This window comes from Misgurnus anguillicaudatus, chromosome 18 (assembly GCF_027580225.2).
Source record: "Misgurnus anguillicaudatus chromosome 18, ASM2758022v2, whole genome shotgun sequence".
NCBI classification, from domain to species: domain Eukaryota; kingdom Metazoa; phylum Chordata; class Actinopteri; order Cypriniformes; family Cobitidae; genus Misgurnus; species Misgurnus anguillicaudatus.
Genome location: NC_073354.2, coordinates 4,721,748 through 4,745,000, shown reverse-complemented (window position 1 = coordinate 4,745,000; position 23,253 = coordinate 4,721,748). Strand labels below are relative to the sequence as shown.

The 23,253-nt window shown below is 38.1% G+C and overlaps 1 protein-coding gene across 1 annotated transcript in view; it reads right to left on the bottom strand.

Moving 5' to 3' along the window:
* The window catches only part of ints7 (integrator complex subunit 7), a 23,606-nt gene extending 1,258 nt beyond the window's left edge, over nt 1-22,348 (bottom strand). Inside the window, exons 1-18 of the mRNA XM_073855638.1 lie at nt 22,087-22,348; nt 21,755-21,884; nt 21,376-21,522; nt 18,842-18,979; nt 17,987-18,033; nt 17,707-17,906; nt 17,355-17,477; nt 17,020-17,137; nt 16,798-16,932; nt 16,586-16,683; nt 11,613-11,852; nt 11,390-11,527; nt 8,550-8,756; nt 6,147-6,341; nt 5,929-6,032; nt 5,308-5,376; nt 109-241; nt 1-22 (exon numbers count right to left, since the gene is read on the bottom strand). The exon at nt 1-22 is cut by the window's left edge and continues 77 nt beyond it. Coding sequence (XP_073711739.1) covers nt 1-22; nt 109-241; nt 5,308-5,376; nt 5,929-6,032; nt 6,147-6,341; nt 8,550-8,756; nt 11,390-11,527; nt 11,613-11,852; nt 16,586-16,683; nt 16,798-16,932; nt 17,020-17,137; nt 17,355-17,477; nt 17,707-17,906; nt 17,987-18,033; nt 18,842-18,979; nt 21,376-21,522; nt 21,755-21,884; nt 22,087-22,180 — 2,338 coding nt within the window. The 5' untranslated portion in view covers nt 22,181-22,348. The remainder of the gene's footprint in view (nt 23-108; nt 242-5,307; nt 5,377-5,928; nt 6,033-6,146; nt 6,342-8,549; nt 8,757-11,389; nt 11,528-11,612; nt 11,853-16,585; nt 16,684-16,797; nt 16,933-17,019; nt 17,138-17,354; nt 17,478-17,706; nt 17,907-17,986; nt 18,034-18,841; nt 18,980-21,375; nt 21,523-21,754; nt 21,885-22,086) is intronic.
* Between the last annotated feature and the right edge of the window lie 905 nt (nt 22,349-23,253).

The window sequence follows — 23,253 nt, the reverse complement described above, 5'->3', positions numbered from 1 at the left end:
CATCGCAGAGGCACCCAGTGTGCTTCATACAAAAAAAAAATGTCAATGCAAAACATAATTCAGCAATGTTTGCCAAAAAGTAAGGTCAGCCTTGGCTTGAAAAATTACCAGGTAAGAGACGGGAGGATGCTTCCTGCTTAAGTTTTCCACTTCCTCAAGGACGTGATTGAACACAGCCAGCATCTTCAGCTCATACTCGCTCTCGGCTTGAACAGAGCCATGTGTGCCAAACTCCTGGAAGCTGAATCACATACTCTACTTATGAATAACACATTTGCTACATTAAAATTTTTTATTTAACTTAAAATTTATGTAGTTGTTCAATGACAATCTGCATTAGCATGCCAAGGACACCCAAGACAAGTGTTAAATTATTTAGGTAAAATTTGATTCGAGGCTCGAATGTTTCTGCATGAATTAAACAATGTGAGAAGTGTAAACATCAACACAACTAGAATTTCATACATTTCATTTTAAAGAGGTCATAAACTGGCTTATTTAATATGTTATATTATATATATGCACTATTCTGTGTGGTCCACATGTACACAGGTATGTTTATATACAGAGTTTTCCCTCCTTTGTTAAAAAAACTGCGTCCACACCAACACGCAAAAACCAGATATGACGAGCTGTCAATAGCATGCCAAACCAACAGATGGCAATATATCCCAAATCATAAAGCCATGTTGGCCAATCAGAAGCCATTGCAGTTTCACCTCAGCACGTCACATGCCAAAAACGGCGGTTTCACCGGCTACACGATAACACTGCAGCTGGAGTTGCATGTGGATGAACGGCCAAATGCATAGGAAAAGGTACAGTTTTGAAAATACCCATGTAAGTGTGGACAGGGCCTAATAGCGTTAGAAAGGTTTTTACCTAAAAAAATTCATAATTAGTAGGGCTGGACAAAAAAATAAAAAATTGATTTTTCGATTAATCGTTTTTTAAGACATGGTTGATTCAGAATCGATTCTCAAAGAGCAGAATCGTTTTTTTTTCTGCAAACATTGAACCTAAGATTAACTTTAATCAAATTACTAGTCTTCTTCACTAGATATCACCCTCTTTTTTGCCTTGCGCGATGTTACCAAGGAGCCTGTCATTCTTTCATTCAGTGCTTAAAATGGGGGTTTTAGGTGCTTCATCGGCGTTGATGCCACCTTCACATAAAAAGAAAGAGGTATGGAAGCATTTTAGATTTTGCAAGCAAGACGACAATGATATTGTTGTGGCTTTTAATTTCTTTTTATTAATAACCCACTTGTAAACTTATGTACACTGTTATTTTTAATTAATATAGTATTTGTATTAAATCTATATTCATTGAGTTGAATCGAGAATCGAGTATAAAAACCGACCCGAGAACCAGAATCGAAAATTGAACCGTGAATCGAAATCGAATCGATAGCTTGTGAATCGAAATTGTATCGATCTGGAACATCTGAATCGATACCCAGCCCTAATAATTAGTAGGTATTAAGCATTTTTCTAAGCAGTGCATGCTGGTCCGACTTCACCTGGCGCCAACAACATGTGACTGTGAGGTATGACATCAACTCTTTCCCCGCCAGCGTCTTTTTTTTTTAAAGTTAGCGCCAGCATTTTTTATGATATTCACGAAATTTAATGTCTTCCAGAAAATGTTCTTCTTTAAGAACAGACCCTCTGCTTTCAAAAAAGTTTCATCCTACCTTCATTAGTTCTTTTTAACACCTCTCAAATATGGGTAGGTTTCTTAAAAAATATAAAATTTTGAGCAAAAAGCTGAGATTATTGCATTTTTGTGAAGGACGTTTGCAGATGCAGAACAATGATCAAAACATACAGAGTTTAAACCGTTTGACCTAAGGGGATACTTCCGGGTTTTGTGAGTTGGATAAGAGCTCCAACTGGTGGATAATAGCAGAAATACGGATTTCCAGAAAAACTCGTCATCGGCAGCGAAAAGTTTTCTCTTAATTGACGAGTTGGAAATGGCGGGAAAAGAGTTAAAGGACAAGTTGGGTATTTTACACTTAAAGCCCTGTTTTCAGATTGTTTATGATGAAATAGAACGGTTTTGACTGAAATTTCGACATATGCAGCTGCCCCGAGAATTTTTGGGTGTTTGTGTTTCAGCTCCTACCTTTACAATGCGTTTAATGGTGCACTGGAACAATCCTTTCTAAAATGCATTAAACTTTCGTTTACAAAGACGTGAAACTCAGCGAGTGGTCGGGGGTGTTCGCTGGTGTGCTCACACGGGGGTCGCTGCGGAAGATGCTTTCCAACAGCTGTTTTAGCATTCGTTGTTAACTTGTGGACCTATTTTTCCAAACGCCCCACACCCGTATATTCTTCCGCTGAGAGCTTGAATAATAGACACTCCAGCCCAGGTGGTGGAGATAATCTGCCATTGCCAATTGCAAGAATAGAAACAAAGTTCCCGGCGCGGAGTAATACCGTACCTCACAGCACATCTAATACAAGTCAATGGAGTTGGCAAAAACTACGATAAAACCTGTTGGAAAGCGTATTTTGCAGCGATTTTTGTGTGCGCATATAAGTGAACACCCCTGACCACTCGGTGAGTTTCACGTCTTTGTAAACGAAAGTTTAATGCATTTTAGGAAGGATTGTTCCAGTGCACAATTAAACCCATTGTGAAGGTAGGAGCTGAAACACAAACACCCAAAAATTCTCTGGGCAGCCGCATATGTCGAAATTTCAGTCAAAACCGTTCTATTTCATCATAAACAATCTGAAAACAGGACTTTAAGTGTAAAATACCAAACTTGTCCTTTAAAGTACAGCGAGTGCAATTTGAGAACTGGCTCAGCCGACGCATCTTCTTCCGAGCGACTGCACGGAGTTCTGATGACGACTCTTTGTGACTCTTTGGACTCTTCACGTGCGTTTCATGTAATCCAAATCTTTCAGTTCCACTTATAAACATTAATTCATGTTTTTGTAAGAGGTAAAACTTGTTAATAAAACCATAATGTGTTATATTGTGTCGAAATAAAATAAAAATGAAAAAAGCAAACGAACTCATTAGTATTGTAATAATCTGGGGCCTCATTTATCAACATTGCGTAGAAAATGTTCTATATTTTGACCTTCGAATGAAATTTATTATGTGCGTAAGTACAAAAAAATCTGGATTTATCAAACGTGCGCACGTGGTTCGTACGCACATCAGTAAGTAATCCTTGATGATAAATCCCACTTGTTCTTAAGCACCATGCTCGTGCACGTTCATGTTCATTTGCATTCCGAAATGCCTCCAATGAACCATATATGGTGACAACACCTCCCGTTATATGTCACGTGGTTGTGCTTTTCCCTCATCGCAATAATGACAAATAGAGCGTAAAAGAGGAATTTTACAGACACAGAAATTGAGTTACTGGTGGATTAGGTTAAATCCTAATAACACATCCTGTTTGGTTTACTTAGTGCGGGAGGAATAACTAACAAAAGAAAACAAATCTGCATGGGAAAATGTTACCAATGAGTTTAATTCCGTTGAATATGAGGAGAGAACACTTCCAGAAATAAAAAAGTGGGTTGACATTAAATTATCAGCAAAAAAACGCGTCACAGCACACCGACGTGAAACGAGTGCAACTGGAGGAGGACAGACAACTTTCCACCTTGGACAGCAGCATATATAACCACCATCATTGGCGCGATCTTTGAAAACGCGCTAGAATGGATTATTTGCCAAGTCTTCCAATAACGCAAGATAAGCCATTGCACTGTGTCAAGCATTTGTCGGAGACTTCATTTATACAAATCACATGTAGAGCTTTCACAGATACAGATACAGATCACAAATAAATCATTATACTTATTTGCTGTTACCATACTGACATTAATAATTTTTAACACCTGCTTGTGGATAATAAATAGACACTTCTTTACTCACTGGAACAGGGTCATGTGTAGTATCGCTATTCTACCACTAGATGCTCTGCGTACGCATACTCAGAGGTGTGTGTATATTTACACACATTTCTACGTATAAGTGCAATTTGATAAGTTCCACACTTTGCGTAAAACTGTTCCTACGCACACTTTACGCACACTTCTGTGCGTACGCACGTTTGATAAATGAGGCCCCAGGGATCTATGTTTTTTCTGTTATTTTCTGGCATACAGTATAAGCAGCTAAATATTTAATACAAAGGGTTTTTGGTTGCAACTTTTTATTAACAGGTTTTTTTTTTTTTACAAATTCACTATCACTTCTGTGAACTTTTTTGACAAATTCACTTCACAATTTAAAAAGGAAACACGATGCACACTTCACTATGACGTCTCTGCTCCAGTATTTAATCCCTTCAGATGTTGAAAAGCCGGGCTGATATTAACTCTTCTTTTAGCATGAGCTCATCATTTAAGCTTTCACTTTTAACAGATGATTTGACAAATGTAAGAACGTGATAAACTGACATATTTACATGCCGTTGCCCAGGCGATCATCTTTAGAAACTTTACAGATTAAACGCTACACACTCCCATCGGGAGCACATGCAATGAAGCGGCCAGCTCCTCTTCTATATTTAAGAACATGACTTCATCAAGCAAAGAAAAATTACTTTTTAAAACTTTTTCTCAGGAAGACCAACCTGACAGCTAAAATTATAAATCATTATTATAAGCTTACCATTGTGAATTGGGGCAAGGTAAGAATACAGTTTTAAAAACTGTTTTTTGTTCATTTTTAACTGAAAAAGTTACGGATTGACACTTAAAGGCAGAGTGCACAATGTTTGAAAGCCAATGTTGACATTTGAAATCATCTAAACATCTGGACCTTCTTTTGATAGACCCGCCCCACACATACGCAAAACCCGGCAAGAATGTTGGTTAGTAGACACCTTTCCGCCGGACACGTCCCGAACATGTTTTTCGGGTACGCTCTCCGGAAGTTGGGTTGCTCGACCGCATACGTCATCGAGGTTCTCACATTTCAGTTAAAATAATTTAGAAAATTAAGATTTATTTCTTTTAAGACATACAGTCATTGTAGTTTTATTCTTTCCTTGAAATGTACATTTGCTTTTCTGAAATTAAACCCGAAATATTAAACCTTGATGACGTATGCGGTCGGCCAACGCGACATCCGGAGAATGCACCCGAAAACATGTTCGGGACGTGTCCGGCGGAACTGGCACGAATGGCCACCCTACATGAGAGTGAGTAAATAATAACATGTTTGGTTTGAACTATTCCTGTAACTAAGAATTCAAATTCACCTTGCTCTTTTAACAGCTCATGACCCCTACAATAAAAGATGTAACTTTCATATCTTACCTGGCTGTGTGTGGATCAAGTATTAAAGCCTCAATGACATACGACACAAGCAGGCAGCTTTGCTGTTGTCTGACAAATTTCTTAAAGAAAGTAAAGATTTCTGAACTATCAATTTAATAACCAAACTACTGTATGTTATCCCTTACATATTATTACACACAACGGGTGCAGACTGACAATTTTCATTATGTTTTTTACAATGTAACATTTTCATTCATTCTTAGGAAAAGACCTTCACCTGGATTTATCTTATACACCAGTACCCCAGTAGCATGTATGGAAGGAATCATTTATGATGGGCCATTGTAGTATTTGAAAGTAATGCACACCCAAGCTAGTCATGCTGCGGGACGCCAAGCCGAGTGTGCATTATTTACAAATAATTTAAAGGACCGGAGTCAATTATTCCTCTTATAACATGATTACCACAAACATTGCTCTGGTGCCTATTTTTTTTAAGACATTTAGGTGTGCGGTTATCAGAAATTAATGTATACCCACGGAACATTTCTCAGCCAATCAGAATACAGCATTCAACAGACCCGTGGTATAAAACAGCTTTAACCCCCCTTTAAGACAACACTATGCTATTGTGTACATGAACATAGATTAAAAGGATACAGTTCAACATTACGCAGGGTGGCATAGTCTGCATCAAAAGAAGACTGATACAGGTCAGCATAGCGAGCTGCCAGACTTCTAAACTCATCCATGGAGAATTTCATCTGAGCAAAAAAAAAAAAAACCATACACTTAACAAATTATACCTGTAAGCACGTCTAAAAAACCTAAAACAAATGTTAAAAGAGGCAGATTCAGAGATGTGTATGTTTGGGCACCTGTGTTGAAATGCGTCCGCAGCGCTGCAGTTCACTGCCTGATGACAGGGCGATGGTGGTTGCGATGGCAGGAGGTGGGCTTGTCTTCAGACTGTTACAGGTGCAGATGAGTTGAGACAGAGCCTGTAGTGTGTCGATGCGCAGCTTCACAAACTCACATTGAAATGTCAGAGGACTGAGAGGAGTGCTGGCGGCCTATAGCCAATCACAGAATATCACATTTATTTGACACAATAGACAAACACATGTAATCAAATGTTGCTGAAAAAAACAAATGGTTGCAATTCAACTCTTATTTAAAGGGGGGGTTCAATGCTATTTCATGCATTCTTACTTATTAACACAGTTCTAGAGTTGTTTCCTCATGCTAAACGTAGGTGAAGTGTCAAAAAAGCAGTTGGTACAGAGTATTTCTGTGCTGAATGCACTTCGCCAGGGTTCCTACAAGTTTCAGAAAGTTTTTTTCGATTAGAGGTCCAGCTTACGTTTCAGGGGTTTCTATATGCATCACTTCTTTATATGGGCACATCAGAAATGCAGAAACAGCGTGTGTTAAGTGAGCTTTAAAGCTCACGTAACACATGCCGTTTCTAAAATTCTGATGTTAATCTGGAGTACCTATAGAGTAGTATTACATCCTTTATATCTCTGAAGAGTCTTTAGTTTAATCAGATTTATAAAAGAAAGATTAGCTTTACCGAATCTGTCTGATAACGTACGAAAAAATGAAGAAGGAGGAGTTAATACAGCAGGAGGAGCGAGTATGAGTCATGCAACACTAAACAACACTGTTTAACTTATGATTCGATACATGTTCGTGTCATTTATATAATATGAATGCGCCTATTTACAACATATTTCCGCATGCAACTCGTGACCCGGTTGGGACTTTTCAATGAAATCCAGTGCATCAAACACACACGCAAAACTATAATTATAACTATATAATGAAATATATGAAGAGTTTGGTTCCAAAACGCAATAAACGCCATTTTTGAAAAAAATGAGTTACTGCCAAAATCAGTATTATATCAGGTCAGTAGTTAAAAGTAAATAATTAATTTTACGCAAAATCCAATACCCGCCGTGATATTCTGTCATCTTTTCTCCCTTTTTTCCCAAAATGCGACAAACGCCACTCCTCCTTTTTTACAGAATGCAATAAATCCATTTCTGATATTACAGCGGACCATTCACGCAATGTAAACAAACATGGCGGCGCGCTGAGTACACGGAGTCCTAGTTTTCCTCATCTACTTTGTACTTCGTGATCAACAAACAAAACAAAATAATACTTTAATAGCATTGCCAAACCTGTGATGGTTTTCTGTGATGGGAAAGAAACGTAAGCCATCAACAGCTAATAATTTCCGCGAGAGGCACTCGGTTGCTTGCTCTCCAGACAGCATCAAGCTTCTCATGCTAAAACATTGTGTTCTTATTATAACAAAGTAAGTGTTTTGGTTAATGCCATTAATGTTTATTTTTTAATCATTGTATACCACTAGTCAACTAAATAAATATAAAATGGTAAAGATGAATGCACATTTATACATTGATTTAATAGATTTATAGCATTTTGAAATAAAAAACTGTCATGGATTTATTGCATTTTGTGGAAAAAAGAATTAGTTTTTATAATAAATCTTTGAAAATCAAGTTATGGATTTGAATTTTTTATGTTTTTATAACCTAAAGATGCTATGTGAAAGTTTGTAACAGAAAATACTGGTTTTCATCTTGTCACTTTCTTGGTATAGAAAACACGTTTTTACCGAAATTTGTCAAAATGGATTTATTGCGTTTTGGAACCAAACTCTTCATATTTATAATCGGGGTGTGACGAGATCTTGTGCGACGAGATCTCGTGAAATTAAATGTGTCTCGCGAGATTTCTTGTGGAGGTGCTGGCCGTTTCTCAAATAAAAGACTGCATCCTTCGGAGGTTGCATTTTTAAACTGCATTTACTTCATAAAGACTGACTTACTAGAGACTATTAACAATTATAAAGTTTACTAATTATTTAGTTAATCGCAAATCGTTGTAATATGCCCATGACTTGCGAATGTAATGTTCAGTTAATGATCTGAAATAAACCTTGATGACATGCAGCCTGCATATGCGACCTCCGGAGGATGCAGCTTTCTGTTTGAACCTTTTACAGTGCATGCAATATATTTGTCTTTTACTGCGTTTGCTTTTTTGTCTGGGTTTCAATAATGTTCCTTTGGGAACTCGTGTGAAGTCTGAGACGCGTTGTGTTTGTCTGTTGATCAGTGTCAGATGTGAAGTCTCAGCAGATTAAACCCTCTGCAGTTTCTGGAGCTGCATGTGGGCAGTGATTTTGGGACATCATTACTATAACATGGCACTAAAATTACAAACAAAACGCAAATTCTGACCGTGAGAGATGCGATTCCCTTCTGGTAGGATTTCAGAGCCTCGGAGATGGCCGTCATGGCTGCGCTGTAATCTCCATCCGACAGGCCGCTGAGACACTGCTCCGCCTGAGAGAACTCCATCAGACTATTCAACCAGAAGTAAAAGTGCTCGGAGGCAACACGGGTACGAAGGCTCTGGTACAACTCCCTGGAAAAATCATGGCAGCCCTGTAGACACAGGAGTTAATTCAAGAGTTACTGAGCAATGGCAACACAATGTACATCTTATAGCAGGGCTAGTCAACTGGCGGGCCAAGTGTGGCCCGCCAATCATCTTTATCCGGCCCGCCGGTCACCTTTGGCCGTTTCTCAATCGGAAGGCTGCAGCCTCCTGAGGTCGCATATGCAAACTGCATACGTCATCAAGTTTAAGTTAACTGAGCATTACATTCACAAATCATAAGCATATTACAACAATTTATGATTAACTAAGAATAATAGTCAACTTTATAATTGTTAAAATTCTGAAATAAGACTTAAATGACGTATGCAGCCTGGAAATGCGACCTCCGGAGGCTGCAGCCTTATTGAGAAACGACTATAGTCTGATTTAAATTCAGCGTGGTTACTTTTACCTTACCACTGTACAAGACAACACAGAAAAGGGCTGTGTGGAGTGCCAACCATCTGCGGATGCGTAATTATCTGATCCAATTCGAGCTTTGGATGCATTAAAGAAAATAAACTTATGCGACTACACCGCATGTGACGCGGCGACCGGAAGTGATGTATTTCAGTGTGTTCCAATCAAAACTGTGTGCAAAGTTAAAATTATTAATTATTTTTTGTTTTACTTTGTTTGTTTTACTATAAGTAACACTTGAATACTTTAATTGCTGGTAAGTAAATTATTAACTATACATATATTCGTAGATTAAAGGTTCTCTCCCATGACAGATTTACGATTAAACTACATTTTCATTTCGACTGCCACTAGGGGGCGAACTTCCGACAGTTATATCTGTATGTAATGTACAATGGAAAGGCTGTTTAGGCTATATATCTATAAAATATAAAAAAAGAAAACAATATAGTGCAAATTTAGTCATTAGGAGAAGACTGGCTATATGTTGTGAGTAGTTGACATGTAACAATTAATGAAAGTTAAACAGTTATAAACAAAATATGTTTAGGAGTGTTGATCTTTTACTAGGGATGGGCATTTTCCAGTAATTTACTATTCGAATATTTAAGCTCATAAAGAACGAATATTCGAATATTCGTTTATTTAAATTATGTTCATTAAGACATGCGTCTTTTTTATTTTTCATTTTGTCATAATTTCACAGAAGGCTTATAATTAGGAAACATCCACAACAAGCTAAACTTATATTCTGTATGTATATGTATATGTATTTTTAAGTTAAAAACATTGTAAAAAATATCCTACAGAAAAAAAAGGCGTTAAAACCCCATGCGGAGCGAAGTCTGAGTCAGTCATACCCTTAGTTTTAAGTCGGTCGTTAGTATTAATTCATTACTGTTAGATCTTACATACATTATATTATACCAAATATTATACATTAACCCAAAATCTAAGCGAAGTTTGAGGACTTGCGAAGTTTAAAGTTTGAGGACTTGACAAAGTAGGCTATCATCATTTAAACCCTTAAACAGACTCCAAATAAGAGCCCGGATCAAACGAAAAAACGCATCTACATAACCGACTGCTCAGTCGCCATATAAATATCTTCTCAGTTTAGTTGACATGTATTTGTGAATAAAGAAACCATCTTTACCCTACCTGCTTCGGTGAAAGCCCGTTCTTCTGACTAGATACAATAATGCCCGTGCTGCGGAGAAAACTCTCCCTCATGATGATGGTTATCCGATAAAAACAACGGACGGATTGAACAAGATTGAATAGCTGTATTTAACATTATTTTACAAATAACGTAAGCTGGCTCGATAGATTATTGTTGACTGTGCAAAGTTACTAACGTTAGCTTAATTTAACAAGATTTCACAAAGACGGAGCTTTGCTTTTAAACAGCCATGTGCAGTTATCCGGTTCATTTTTGAAAGAGCACCGCATATTATAAATATTCTCCGTTTCATTTCGTTCTCCGTGTCTGTCTCGTTATTAACAAAATAAAGTAGACTTTATAACAGAAAGCTTACAAATCTCTCATGATGTGTTGATGCGTGCGGCGGAGAAGCACGTTTAATAACACGTGAGCCCTCACTGAGCCTGTTGCCAAATATGGCGCCACCGACAAACCCGGAGATAAAAGGAAAAACTTAAATTCGTCTGCAATCTGCATTGCCAAACAATCAGAAATATATACGAATTAATGTTCATGTATATCTTACATTTAAGTCTGTAAAAGAGTATAGATGAAGTGAAAAAGCATTAAATAAGTCGTACCCTTTGGTGGCACATTAAAAACAAACAAACATTCGAATAGGATTTTTTAAATTCGAATTATTATTGCCGATCGAATATTCGAATATCCGTGCCCATCCCTATCTTTTACACTTTTACTATTAACATTTGGCTCTTACATGTTAAACTGCAATTGTTTTAAATATAAATAAAGAAAATATGAGTTTTCAGTAATTAAAAGGCTTTTAAATTTCAATTTTGTTGAAAATGCATGTTTTTAATAAGTTTTTTTTTTCAAATATACTACAACAAAAGTAACAAAAAAGACAACAACACACACATATATATGGTAAAAGTAAAAAATATATAAAAAGTAAAGATAGGGGTAAAAGTTTGGCCCGCGTCATATTTACAATTTTAAAATCTGGCCCCCGAAGAAAAGTAGTTGAAGACCCCTGTCTTATATTAATCTTACCATGCGGGACGCCTGTCTGGCAATGCGGTACACGGTCCATCCATTGGCCACATTCTCCAACTGCTGTCTTATCACGGTCTTAACTTCCTCAGAGAGCGATGCTTGACTGGCTACAAATAAAACTGTTGCCAAAGAAACCTGAAGAAGAAAAAACGCTCAAATTTCAAACAAATAACTTTCCATCATACTGGATTTCCATCGAATTATTGAAACAGTTGCTCACCAGAAGCTCCTGCTGTTTCTCTGAGGCTCTGTGACTGACCACCCTAAAGAGGTCCAGCAGATTTCCCAGCATTCCCTCTGCCAGCACCGGCTGCTGTGTGGCGATGGCAGCCAGGGCCTGACACATGAGCACCCGCGCAGAGTCGCATGCGCAGTGCAGCTGACCCAACAGCAACTCAACGGAGCTCTGACTCAGATGTGGACAGCTCTTCAACATCTTCACCAGAGAGGTGAGTGACGTCTGAGGTATAAAGAGTCAACATTTCAAGAGATTAAGGTCATTGGTGCACTTGATACAGATTTACATAGCAACTCTCAGGTCGTTTTCACACTGGGAGTGTAGTATAAAAAAAACTTGTAATATGAAAGCTGTCACGTGAAGCCGGGAGCGCACCAGGGTAACTAACCCGAGAATGAGGTGGTCTGAGCTCGGTTGCAATGGAATTGTGGCACGGTTCGTGTGAATGTAAGAGCACCCCGGGTGCGCACTCGTCCAGGAAGCAAAGTAATGTGTTTAAGCCAATGATGTCGATCATTAGTTTTCACAAAGCACAATTACCATGACAAAGACACATATGCGCAGCTGTCGCTCTCTCTGCTGTACACAACATACCAAAAAACAAAAAAAATATGCTGCAGGAACATCGCACTCGGGCTCAGAAAGCAGTAAATGAGCCCTGTATGGAACGCCCTGAAATGGAAAAGTCTATGCTACTTATTTATATAATGTTTTCCATACAGTCATTTAGTCTACGTTTCTTTCCATAACATCGACGTAATAAAAACAAAAAAGATTTTTCTTTGCATTTTTTTATTACACATTCACAACAGCACTGTCAAAAAGATCAACATTTACACGAATCAGAGAAGATGAAAGAAAGCTGTATTATTTGTGCCAGGTCAGTAGAAGGCGATGTTACTTTGTAAAGAAACCCTACATCCTGCGCATAGGTATTCCCCGTAGATAGAGAAATACAAACAATCAAGACAGCGAAACCATTGGGCAGTTTTATTTAAACGGATGATGAGGTGGGTTTATTAATCCAGGTGAACCTGTGCTATAAAGCGCCAAAATGTTGCGCAACACAAATACACTCTTGTAGGCCACCATTTAGGGCTGTAGTGATTAATCGTGCAAATGCGCGTTTCCTCAATTTGAATGAATTACGGCGAAATGCCGCCACATCCAAAAGCCAGGGGGCGCACTCGTGCAGAAACGCCATTTGTGCCATAGAAGAAGTAGCGTTACAAACCCTATTCCAGGAAATGTCTACAGGAATATTTATATCGCTGTTCTTCAAATTGTTTCAGGTATTTTCATGATAATAAAGAATATTTTGAACGAATTTGTTTAACAAGTGTTGCTTTTTTAAATGCACGTTATAAACGACTCAGACTCATTATGATTTTAGATTGATAACGGACTTCTTACTGACCAAAACGCCATAGTACACGCATAAGCTGCACATGAAACACAGAATTGCGATGCAGATTCGATTTTAGACTGGCCTTTTTAATGGGACACGCGATATATTGTTACAGCCCTACAACCATTGTTGTTTTGGGTATACTCGCACATACCCATCAACTAAATTAACACATGCACATGATGTCACCGTTATCAACGATTCACAGTAACATTATTTACACAGAGACGAGAGGTTGTCGGTCTTTAAAAGTTTGCGGTTTCCAGATCCACTCCAAAAAGCCATTGTTGTATGAGGGTAAAGCCAAACCGCATAAAAACCTTCCTGTTTACGGCTGAAAATGTTGTTGTGTCATTATACGGTGTAGATCATGGGTTTTCATACTTTTTGTCCCCCTTGAAAATTTAAGTGCATATGTGACCTTTTGAACTGCCGTTGCGACCGTAATTTTTAATGGGTCGCAAATGTGCTACCTAATGTTTTAGACAATATGCTATGATTTACTATGAGCATTTATTAAAACAGAAATGTGGATTTTAGGAATGCATTTTATTATGTGCTCTTGAGCCTTCAACACGTTGGCTTCATTTTGCGTGAAAGCACGTCATGTCTCCGTGTCTCTCCTTATGAGTGTGCGTTCGCGTGCTCTCTGTTTCTCAATGAATTTGGTGCGACGCGAAGCAAGCGCAGTGTCTTCCATGTTTCTGAACTTGAGCAGATGTCTTTCTTCACTGAGGACGCGGGACCCGTATGGTTCCGGGTTTATATTTTAAATGGTCAGTCGGGTCCAGTTAGGTCCTAGTTTAATTACTTTGGGTCCCAAGTCTGATTAATATTGTGTGTATAACCAGAGTCGATCGGAAAACGGCCATGAGCGCTACCGTGCTAAAGCTCGAGTGCAGTAGTGATGGGTCGTTCGCAAACGAGTCGGCTCTAGGAGCTGATTCTTTGTAGCGAACGAGCAGAGCCGAATCTTCAGACGCAGGCAGGGGTGGGCCGTAAGAGCCGGCTCTTCTAAGGGAGCCGAGCCAGAAGAGCTGAATCTATGAAAAGAGCTGGACGTCCATCACTAAAATGTAGAGCCGGAGCTTGAGCCGAAAGAGCCGAATCTATGGAAAGTGCCCATCACTAGAGTGCAGTTTCAGCGTGCTCCGGTTTCTATGGTTCTTGTTACGACCCAGGCTGCATTTTCTTTCTCACATTTTTTAAATAATCTTATTATTAATAAACGATATCTTTTTTAAAACCATAAAGTTTGCACAGAGATTGTAGCAAAAAAGCAGTGCTAATGTCAAGCCCATGAACGAGCAAAGCTTAAGCTGACCCGGGATATAAAAAACGCAAAGCAATGTAAAGTCTGTCATCGGGACAGCAAGTAGAATTTTAAATCTGAAATAATGAGTGGATTAAGCTTTTTTTAGTCGGCAAGGAAGAAATAGAAAGATAGAGCAGAATCAGTAAAAGTGCCTATCTAATAGAAATTATAACCATTATCATGAGTCACATTTATAATCTATAGACCTGCACTGTCTATTAATATACTTTACATAGTATTGTATTATATTGAGTTTGATAAAAGGGGTCTAATTGCTTCATATATCAGTGCAAAAACAGTAAGTGTTTTCGTGGTGCTTTGACAAACAGTGTCAGCTTTGTTAATGTCAAAGAAAGTTTGGAGTGTTTAGATTAATGAAATATAATGTGAAATTAATATTAATTTTCAATAAATCAAAGTATTGTGTTGTGTCACACATTATTAGTTCTACGTCACATGTATAGTAGACCATTATTTGTCAGTGGGTAATGACCGGCTACCACCACAAGAAAATTTCAGATCTGTGGGAACGTTTAAGAAAACAAGGCGGCATGTGGTTTAAAAGATGGCAAGTAAAATAAAAAGCATATCTGTATGCAATACAGTTTCATTATTGTTCATTATTATCCAGAGCGCCTTAATATAACTTGAAAAAAATATGTGCGACCAAATCATATTTTGCGCCAGTAACTGAAAAAGTTGGTAGCGCAAGTGCCACCAGTGGAAAAGGTTAGTGTAGTTCCCTGTTACCTGTTATTAGACCTTCATCTGGTTAATTTCCTTTATTGGTACATAAACATATCTGTCTAGTGGATGATTTCTCAGTTTTCTGACATATTGTAGTGTTATGTAAAGGTCACATGACATTCAGTTAGAGAAATAAAATATATTTTTTATTAAAGTATATCTAGTGTTTTATTTAGATTTTAAAATAATTTATTTACATTTTATAATTTAATTGTAATTAATTAAAGATCGAGTGTGGGTTTTTAGAGGCATCTAGTAATGATATTGCAAATTGCAACCAACTTCAATTTCGAAACGCAAAGTGAATCTACAGAAGCTGCCACAGGACAAACATGTCGTCGTCTAAAACAGTACTTCCCAATCCTGGTCCTCGAAGCCCCCCTCCCAGAAAGTTTTAGATGTCTCCTTATTTAACACACCTGGTTTAACTCATCAGCTTGTTAGGGATACATGGGCTGTTTCTCAATATGCGTTCTTTAGCGATCATGCGTTCTCGTGTTCTCGCTCTACGTCATCATTAACAGTCGAAGTTCATTCCAATTCTCAAGAACGCAAGTACAGAGGACGCATAAAAATACCCGGATGTGTTCTTGATATCGAGGATGCATCGAGTCCAAACTTGCGCGCTGAAATCGCTTTACGCCCCAGAAGTCATTGCGGCAAAACAATGGCGGAGGTCAGGTGACCAACAGGAAGATCGCACACATCTCGATTCTCATAAGTGCGTTCTGTGTTCTCGCGACCTTCTGAGTTCGTTCTTCCAAGGTCGCCTGGCAAGTTCGATCTCCACGAGGACGCAAGTCCGTTCTTTGCGTTCTTGGAATTGAGAAACAGCCATGTTTACCATTTTGGAAGGAGGCTGATTAGTTGGTTCAGGTGTTTTAAATAAGGACACATCTAAAACTTTCTGGGAGGGGGGCCTCGAGGACCAGGATTGGGAAGCACTGGTCTAAGACAACGTAGGGATGAAATGCGCTCTGTAGAGCAGTTTGTCCACTTAGGGCGACTGTAGAAACATGGCTGCAACTTCCATGTAAGGGGACCCGTGGTGTATGGAGATAAAAACGGCAATAAAACAATACAGATCATTATGTAAGGTCTTTACACACCACTGATAATATAGTTATGTATATTATATTGCATTTCTGTCAAGAAATTCATTTAAAAGTACCACATTCCACCTTTTAATTGTTTTTCATCAACTCAGGAACCCCTTGCAATTCCCTTATGAGCCACCAATTTAGGGAAACCTGCTATAGATTATTGAAGATGTGTTGCCACACCATTAAACAAATACATTTTAGCCTATTTTTGTGGGATTATCTTTCATCATCTATCTGTTCTTGGACAGCTGAAGTTGGTATGTGCACCAGATCTCTGGTCATTTAGCCATACACAAGATTATCAAAGTGTGACCTCAGACAACCACAAGCACATCATTTAGGACAGTATTACACTATACACAGACGTCTGTTTAAAACTTACTTTTAATGTATCCTGTGCAGTTTTACTGTCATCTTGAGTACAGAGTATAATGAGAGACTCCACGCCCATGACGGTGTCTTGCTCCAGCTGAATAACCTCTGATAGATATCATTACATACAGAAGTTATTTGTTATTCAGATATTCTCTCTAAAGTCAAGAGTTCTGTCATCACACAGAAATAAAGATGACATTTTCATTACAGGTCACCAACCTTTGTCCGGACAGGAAACGGCAATGTTGGTCAACACTATGATCCCATGTGCCGCCACCGCTAGGTTACTATGGTAACAGCACTCCTGCGCGAGTTTGACCAGATCAGTGTGGCGAGGAGTCGGGGACGACTCACCTGTGTCAAACAAATGTTATAATGACTTTTAAAGCCAGATTTTGACCAACTGACGGCCGTAACTTTTTTTATGAATTTGTAGTGTACCTGTATTAGGGCTGAAGTACTGTTTAATGGCAATGGTACCCGACAGTGTGGAGAGAACAGACAGCATGCCCAGTTTTAGATTGTTGTACGGTGTGCTGAGTGCACACTCACACAGCACCTGCAAACACACAACAACACAGCAACCCAAACCATCAATTACCTCCACATGCATGTTATATATTTAAGCAATCAGGTACATAAGTCTGTGATCTATATGATATATCGACCGAATAGGGGTACAACCCATACGAGCAGGTATAAGGAATACAGTGGTCTTTGAGTGTATATGAAGAGTTGGAACAAACTGTCCCAAAAACAGTCAGTGCCTCTCTAACCTGTATGCTTTTTCTGGTCCACAAGTGAGGGGCTTTTCTGGCTAAGAGCTTGAGGTCCTGAATGGCAAGTCTCTTTACTGCTCTTCTGGGGTCTTCCTTCAAATACTGCAGAAGCAGATGAATCTACAAGTGAAAAACAAATGAATAAGGAGCAGCGGACAAAAATCACAACAAAATATCCCATAAATATGAAAGGATGTGGCCTTATATCGGAGTATAAATCATTTTAAATCACAGGGCTGTATAACTTACTTATGTTTGATACATTTATTAAAAAACGTTCAATTTCTGTATTATTTCTGAACTTTGCTCAAATAAAACTGAGTGTTCATAAGAAACGACGCGGTCTGACCTGTTCAGGGATATCGACGAGAGAGGAGGTGGCCAGCTGTGTGAAGGTGTGCAGGGTGACGATGAGCATGGTTGTATTTGGGTAGGAAGACACCAGCTTGTGAAGTAACTCTCGACTGCAGGACGCCAGACCGGCATCATGATGCATGTGCTGAAGCATTGGAATCAACTTGAGCTTCAGCTCCACAGGAGTGTCCAGTCCTTGAATCAAAACATGCACACACAGTGTTACAGAGTCATGGATTAAATCAGATCAATAATGCGAGAATGATGTTGCATACCTTGAATCATCTCGCTTATCTTGTTGCAAATTCCTGCTGCAAAGTCTCTGTAAAGAAGGAGAAAGGCACAAACCATATAGCCACTGTACCACAGTAACATAAAACTTTCAAAATATGAGATTTCTTTTCCAAATTTGAACATGTTTCGAAAGCAGATCCTGTAAAAATTGGAAATGTGACATCACACTGATAAAGCTCCGCCCACAGCCAGTGACTGACAGGTTAATTTTACCCAAAAGCTTTTCTGAATGTGTTTACTAGCACATTGTAATGCTAATGTGGCTAAAAAATATTATTGTCTCAGACTGTATTTACAGTAATAATATCTATTTTTAACCAAAAGCGCTCATTGTCTGTTGGTAAGGGAGTGAAAAGCTGTAGCTCATTTGCATTTAAAGGCACAAAGTGCTTTTTTGCTGGGTTTGTTTGTTTGACTTTATCTTGTGATTTCTCAATTCCAGTCCTCATGCCCCCCTCCCAGAATGTTTGTCCCCTTATATAGAGAAAAGCCTTATTCAACTGATCCTACTCGACTTCATGTTGCGCTGCATAGACCAATCAGGATGTGAAATCATAGTACCACGAGAGCTATCTGAAAGCATACACAGTCCTCTACCTTTAAATCGCTCTCATAGTCCTGTGATGTCACACTGATCGGACTGCATGGTGCCACCGAAATCAAACATGCCTAATGTTGTAAATGTCTGCCTAATTAAACCGCTTCTGGGAGGGGGGCACAAGGACTGGAAGAGAGAAACACTCCTATAGCTGATATGTTGTTGATGGTTTTAAATTTAACATCATTGCATCCTTATTTAGCATTTTAGTATGACAGTCATGACATTGCACTCTTACTTTGAGTGTGATGAAAAACTAGCAGCTGCAAAAATCGCCGCCTCTACTTCCACATTGTCGTGAGAGTCCAAACTTTGTCGGATGCTGTGGTGGGCATTTTTTCTCTCTGGGATAATGGAGGCAAGACTTCCTAGTATCCTGTCAAAATAAACAAACACATATGTGACCCTGGACCACAAAAGTAAGTCATAAGTCGCACAGGTATATTTGTAGAAATAGCCAACAGTACATTGTATGGGTCAAAAATAGATATTTTTCTATGCTAAAAATCATATTAAGATTAAGGGGATATTTCACCCAAAAATGAAATTTCTGTCATCATTTACTCGCTCCCATGTTGTTACAGACTTGTATACATTTCTTTGTTTTAATTAACACAATACACAAAGAAATATATTTAGAGGAATGTTTGAAGGGTTTGTTTCCAAAACGCGATAAACGCCATTTTTGAAAAAAAAAATGAGTTACTGCCAAAATCAGTATTATATCAGGTCAGTAGTTAAAAGTAAATTCTTAATTTTATGCAAAATCCAATATCCGCCGTGTTATTCTGTCATCTTTTCTCCCTTTCTTCCCAAAATGCGATAAACGCCACTCCTCCTTTTTTACAGAACGCAATAAATCTGCTCCACATATTACAGCGCACCATTCACGCAATGTAAACAAACAATGGCGGCGTGCTGAGTACACGGAGTCCTAGTTTTCCTCATCTACTTTGTACTTCGTGATCAACAAACAAAACAAAATAATACTTTAATTGCATTGATAAACCTGTGATGGTTTTCTGTGACGGGAAAGAAACGTAAGCCATCAACATCTAATAATTTCCGCGAGAGACACTTGGGAGACTGTTGCTTATCTCCCAACAGCATCATGCTAACACATTGACCCCAGGGGCCTATACCATGAAGCTGGTTTAGTTGGTTAGCCAGCTTTGTTTAGGATAAGTTTGTGCAAATCCTGGGTTTTGGGTACCATGAAAATAGCTTTTACCAACAAGGCCTGCACATTGGCTTGGTTTGTCAACCTGAAACTAATCCTGTAACCCTGAGTTTGTTTAACCATTTTCATGGTACGGGCCCCAGGGGATCTTATGAAAAACTTTCCATTATTTTACTTAAAGTCAACGAAAATCGAACAGGACCAAAACATTTTACAGCTGATCGCTGCGTCAACGTCAAGTACAACCGCAGCAATGACAGTGTTCTTAATATGACAAAGTAAGTGTTTTTATTAATGCCATTAATGTTTATTTTTTTAACCACTTTTCAACTAAATGAATATATCATGGCAAAGATGAATGCACATTTGATTGAAAAGATTTCTAGCATTTTGAAAAAAAAAACTCATGAATTTATTGCATTTTGTGGAAAAAATTATTTGTTTTTATAATTAAAGGGATAGTTCGGCCAAAAACGATATTAAACCCATGATTTACTCCCCCCCAAGCTGTCCGAGTTGCATATGTCCATCGTTTTTCAGACAAACACATTTTCTGATATTTTAGAAAATATTTTAGATCTTTCTGTTGATTAAATGTAATGTTAGGGGGTCCAGCCATAGTCCACGACCTTCAAGTCCAAAAAAAGTGCGTCCATCCTTCACAAATTAAATCCAAACGGCTCCAGGATGATAAACAAAGGTCTTCTGAGGGTAATCCGTGCGGTGTTGTTGTGGAGGTGTCCATGTTTAAAGTTTTATTAACGTAATTAACTACCCATCTTAGACTCAGGAAAGAGTATTAGCGTAGTGTACGCACTTTTCTTAGTGACGTATGACAAATTCGGAGGGCGGGGGGACAGAGCAGCAGCAGAGAAACCTCTGTACGCCGCGTAAGCGCTCATCCTGAATGCGGATGAGACTAAGATGGCGGCGCTACCGGAAGGTAGTTAATTACGTTAATACAATTTTAAATATGGATATTTCTACAACAACACCGCACGGATTGCCCACAGAGGACCTTTGTTTATCATCCTGGAGCCGTCTGGATTTGATTTTTGAAGGATGGACGCACTTTTTTTGGACTTGAAGGTCGTGGACTATGGCTGGACCCCGTAACATTACATTTAATCAACAGAAAGATCTAAAATATTTTCTAAAATATCCAAAAATGTGTTTGTCTGAAAAATGATGGACATATGCAACTCGGACAGCTTGGGGGTGAGTAAATCATGGGTTTAATATTGTTTTTGGCCGAACTATCCCTTTAATCTTTGAAAATCAAGTTATGGATTTGAATTTTTTATGTTTTAACCTAAAGATGCTATGTGAAAGTTTGTAATAGAAAATAGTGGTTTTCATCTTGTCACTTTCTAGGTATAGAAAACACATTTTTACCGAAATTTGTCAAAATGGATTTATTGCGTTTTGTAACCAAACTGTTCATGAGCCCCATTCACTTCCATAGTATTCCTTTTCCCTACTATAGAAGTGAATGGGGCTTATGTTCGGTTTGGTTACAAACATTCCTCAAAATATCTTCTTTCGTGTTTATCAGATCAAAGACATTTATAACTGTGCATTTGGATTTGTACCTGAGGGTTATTGCTCTGGCAACAGGATCATTGCTATGGATGACAGAAAACACTCTTTTGACAAACTCGTCCACGTTTAGGATCTTCTCCAAGTGTTTCTCGCTCAGCTGCGTGACCTTCAGCACACAGAGCCTCAAAAAGTTGTTCCTGGTGGGATGGAGACCATTTAATATTACTAGATTCAGAATTTTTTACTTTATACAGTTTTAAATTACACAATATATGAATTCCTAAATTAAAATAAGAGATGTGTTGGATGCAAACTAAGAAGCTTAATTATACACCACATTTAAATGCGTGCTCATGTATAGCTCACTGGTAGAGATCCACTCATATATCTACAATAAAATGATTGTGAAGACAGCAGGTAGACACTTACCCAAGTCTAAAAATGTCTGCCAATTTTAGGAAGGCAGAGTTGATGAGAATGGGAAAGGGGTACTTCTGAAAGAGTTTGGGAAAGAGGACCACAGCTTCACATTGTTCTCCGAGCTTGCAAGACCTTAAACCTTTTAATTGTGAAAAGAATAACACTGAATGCGACAGATAACGTCTGAAGGGCAGTGTCCACTACAATGACAATACATTTCATTTAGACTATAATGAAACTGCTAACTGCATTATGGTATTATGGAAATATATACGGGTTGCTTGAAATGATCTGGTTAACGCACAAACATAAAGCAGGCAGGTAAACAAACACACGTGTACCTTTATCGAGCTCCATAAGCGCTGAATTGGCGTCAAGTTCTTGTTCGCCATAAGCAGCTTCCGAAAGAAACGAACGCGCTGCCGACAGCGACATTATTTTTATTACGCTGTAAACTTTAAATAATCTGAAGCTATTAACTGCTGTTAAATTAAACGTTTTAATTATTGTTTTAGATACAATTACTGCTCGAAGTTTGAAGTAAGAGACCCCGGCTGCAGAACAGGTCACGCGACTTGCGCCAACCGGATATTACGTCATCTCTTGTCGACGTGAAATAAACTGCTGGAAGAGAAAACTACGAAAGGTGAGTACTGAAGATGGCGTGGTCTGTTGCATCTTTTTATTTTATTTTTGTTATTAAACGTAGTTGTACCATTACATTACAACCAAAACATAAACACATAACAACAATTAGGAATAATATAAGCAGAAAAGGAAAAAGGTCAAAAAAAAATTATCATGCTTCAAAACAGACAAAACGTATAAAATGTTATAAAAGAAGGTAGGGACATTGTACAAATTAAGAGAGATCACAAATTAAAAAACATTGAAAAGATTATAAATTGTGCAAACTGTACATGATCTGAGTGATTTCTGTTGCTGCTTCTCCTTCAGCCCTGATGGTCATGCGAGTGACGTCAATAATAACAACGATAATAATTAACTAATAATATTAATAACTAATTATTCCTATCATATTTGAGATGTGAATGTTTTACCTGTTCATGTTTGTATTTATATTTTATTTTTGCTAAAACATACGAAAATGATCACACGAAATAACCAATAAATAAAAAAGGCTTTTTGCAATTTTTCATATACATTTAAATAGAATGAATACATTTCAATGTTGTTTAAATGCATGTAATTATACATCTATAATAACACATTGGAAAAAAGGTTTTCTTTTTACACATTTTTATTAATGTTACATTAGTATTATTGTTTATCTGTCTAAATAAAGAAAGAAAATATGTTGTGATAGACTTTTATTGTTTGAAAAAAAAACATACATACGTATAAATTAATGAAAAATGAAAAGAGTCGCTTAACATTTATTTACGTTAATAAAACTCCAATCAGACCCTTGAACTTTCTGGGCCACAGAGCGCCCCGCGTCGAAGTTTATGCTTCATAACTTCCGGTGTTACGGCATATCGACCAAT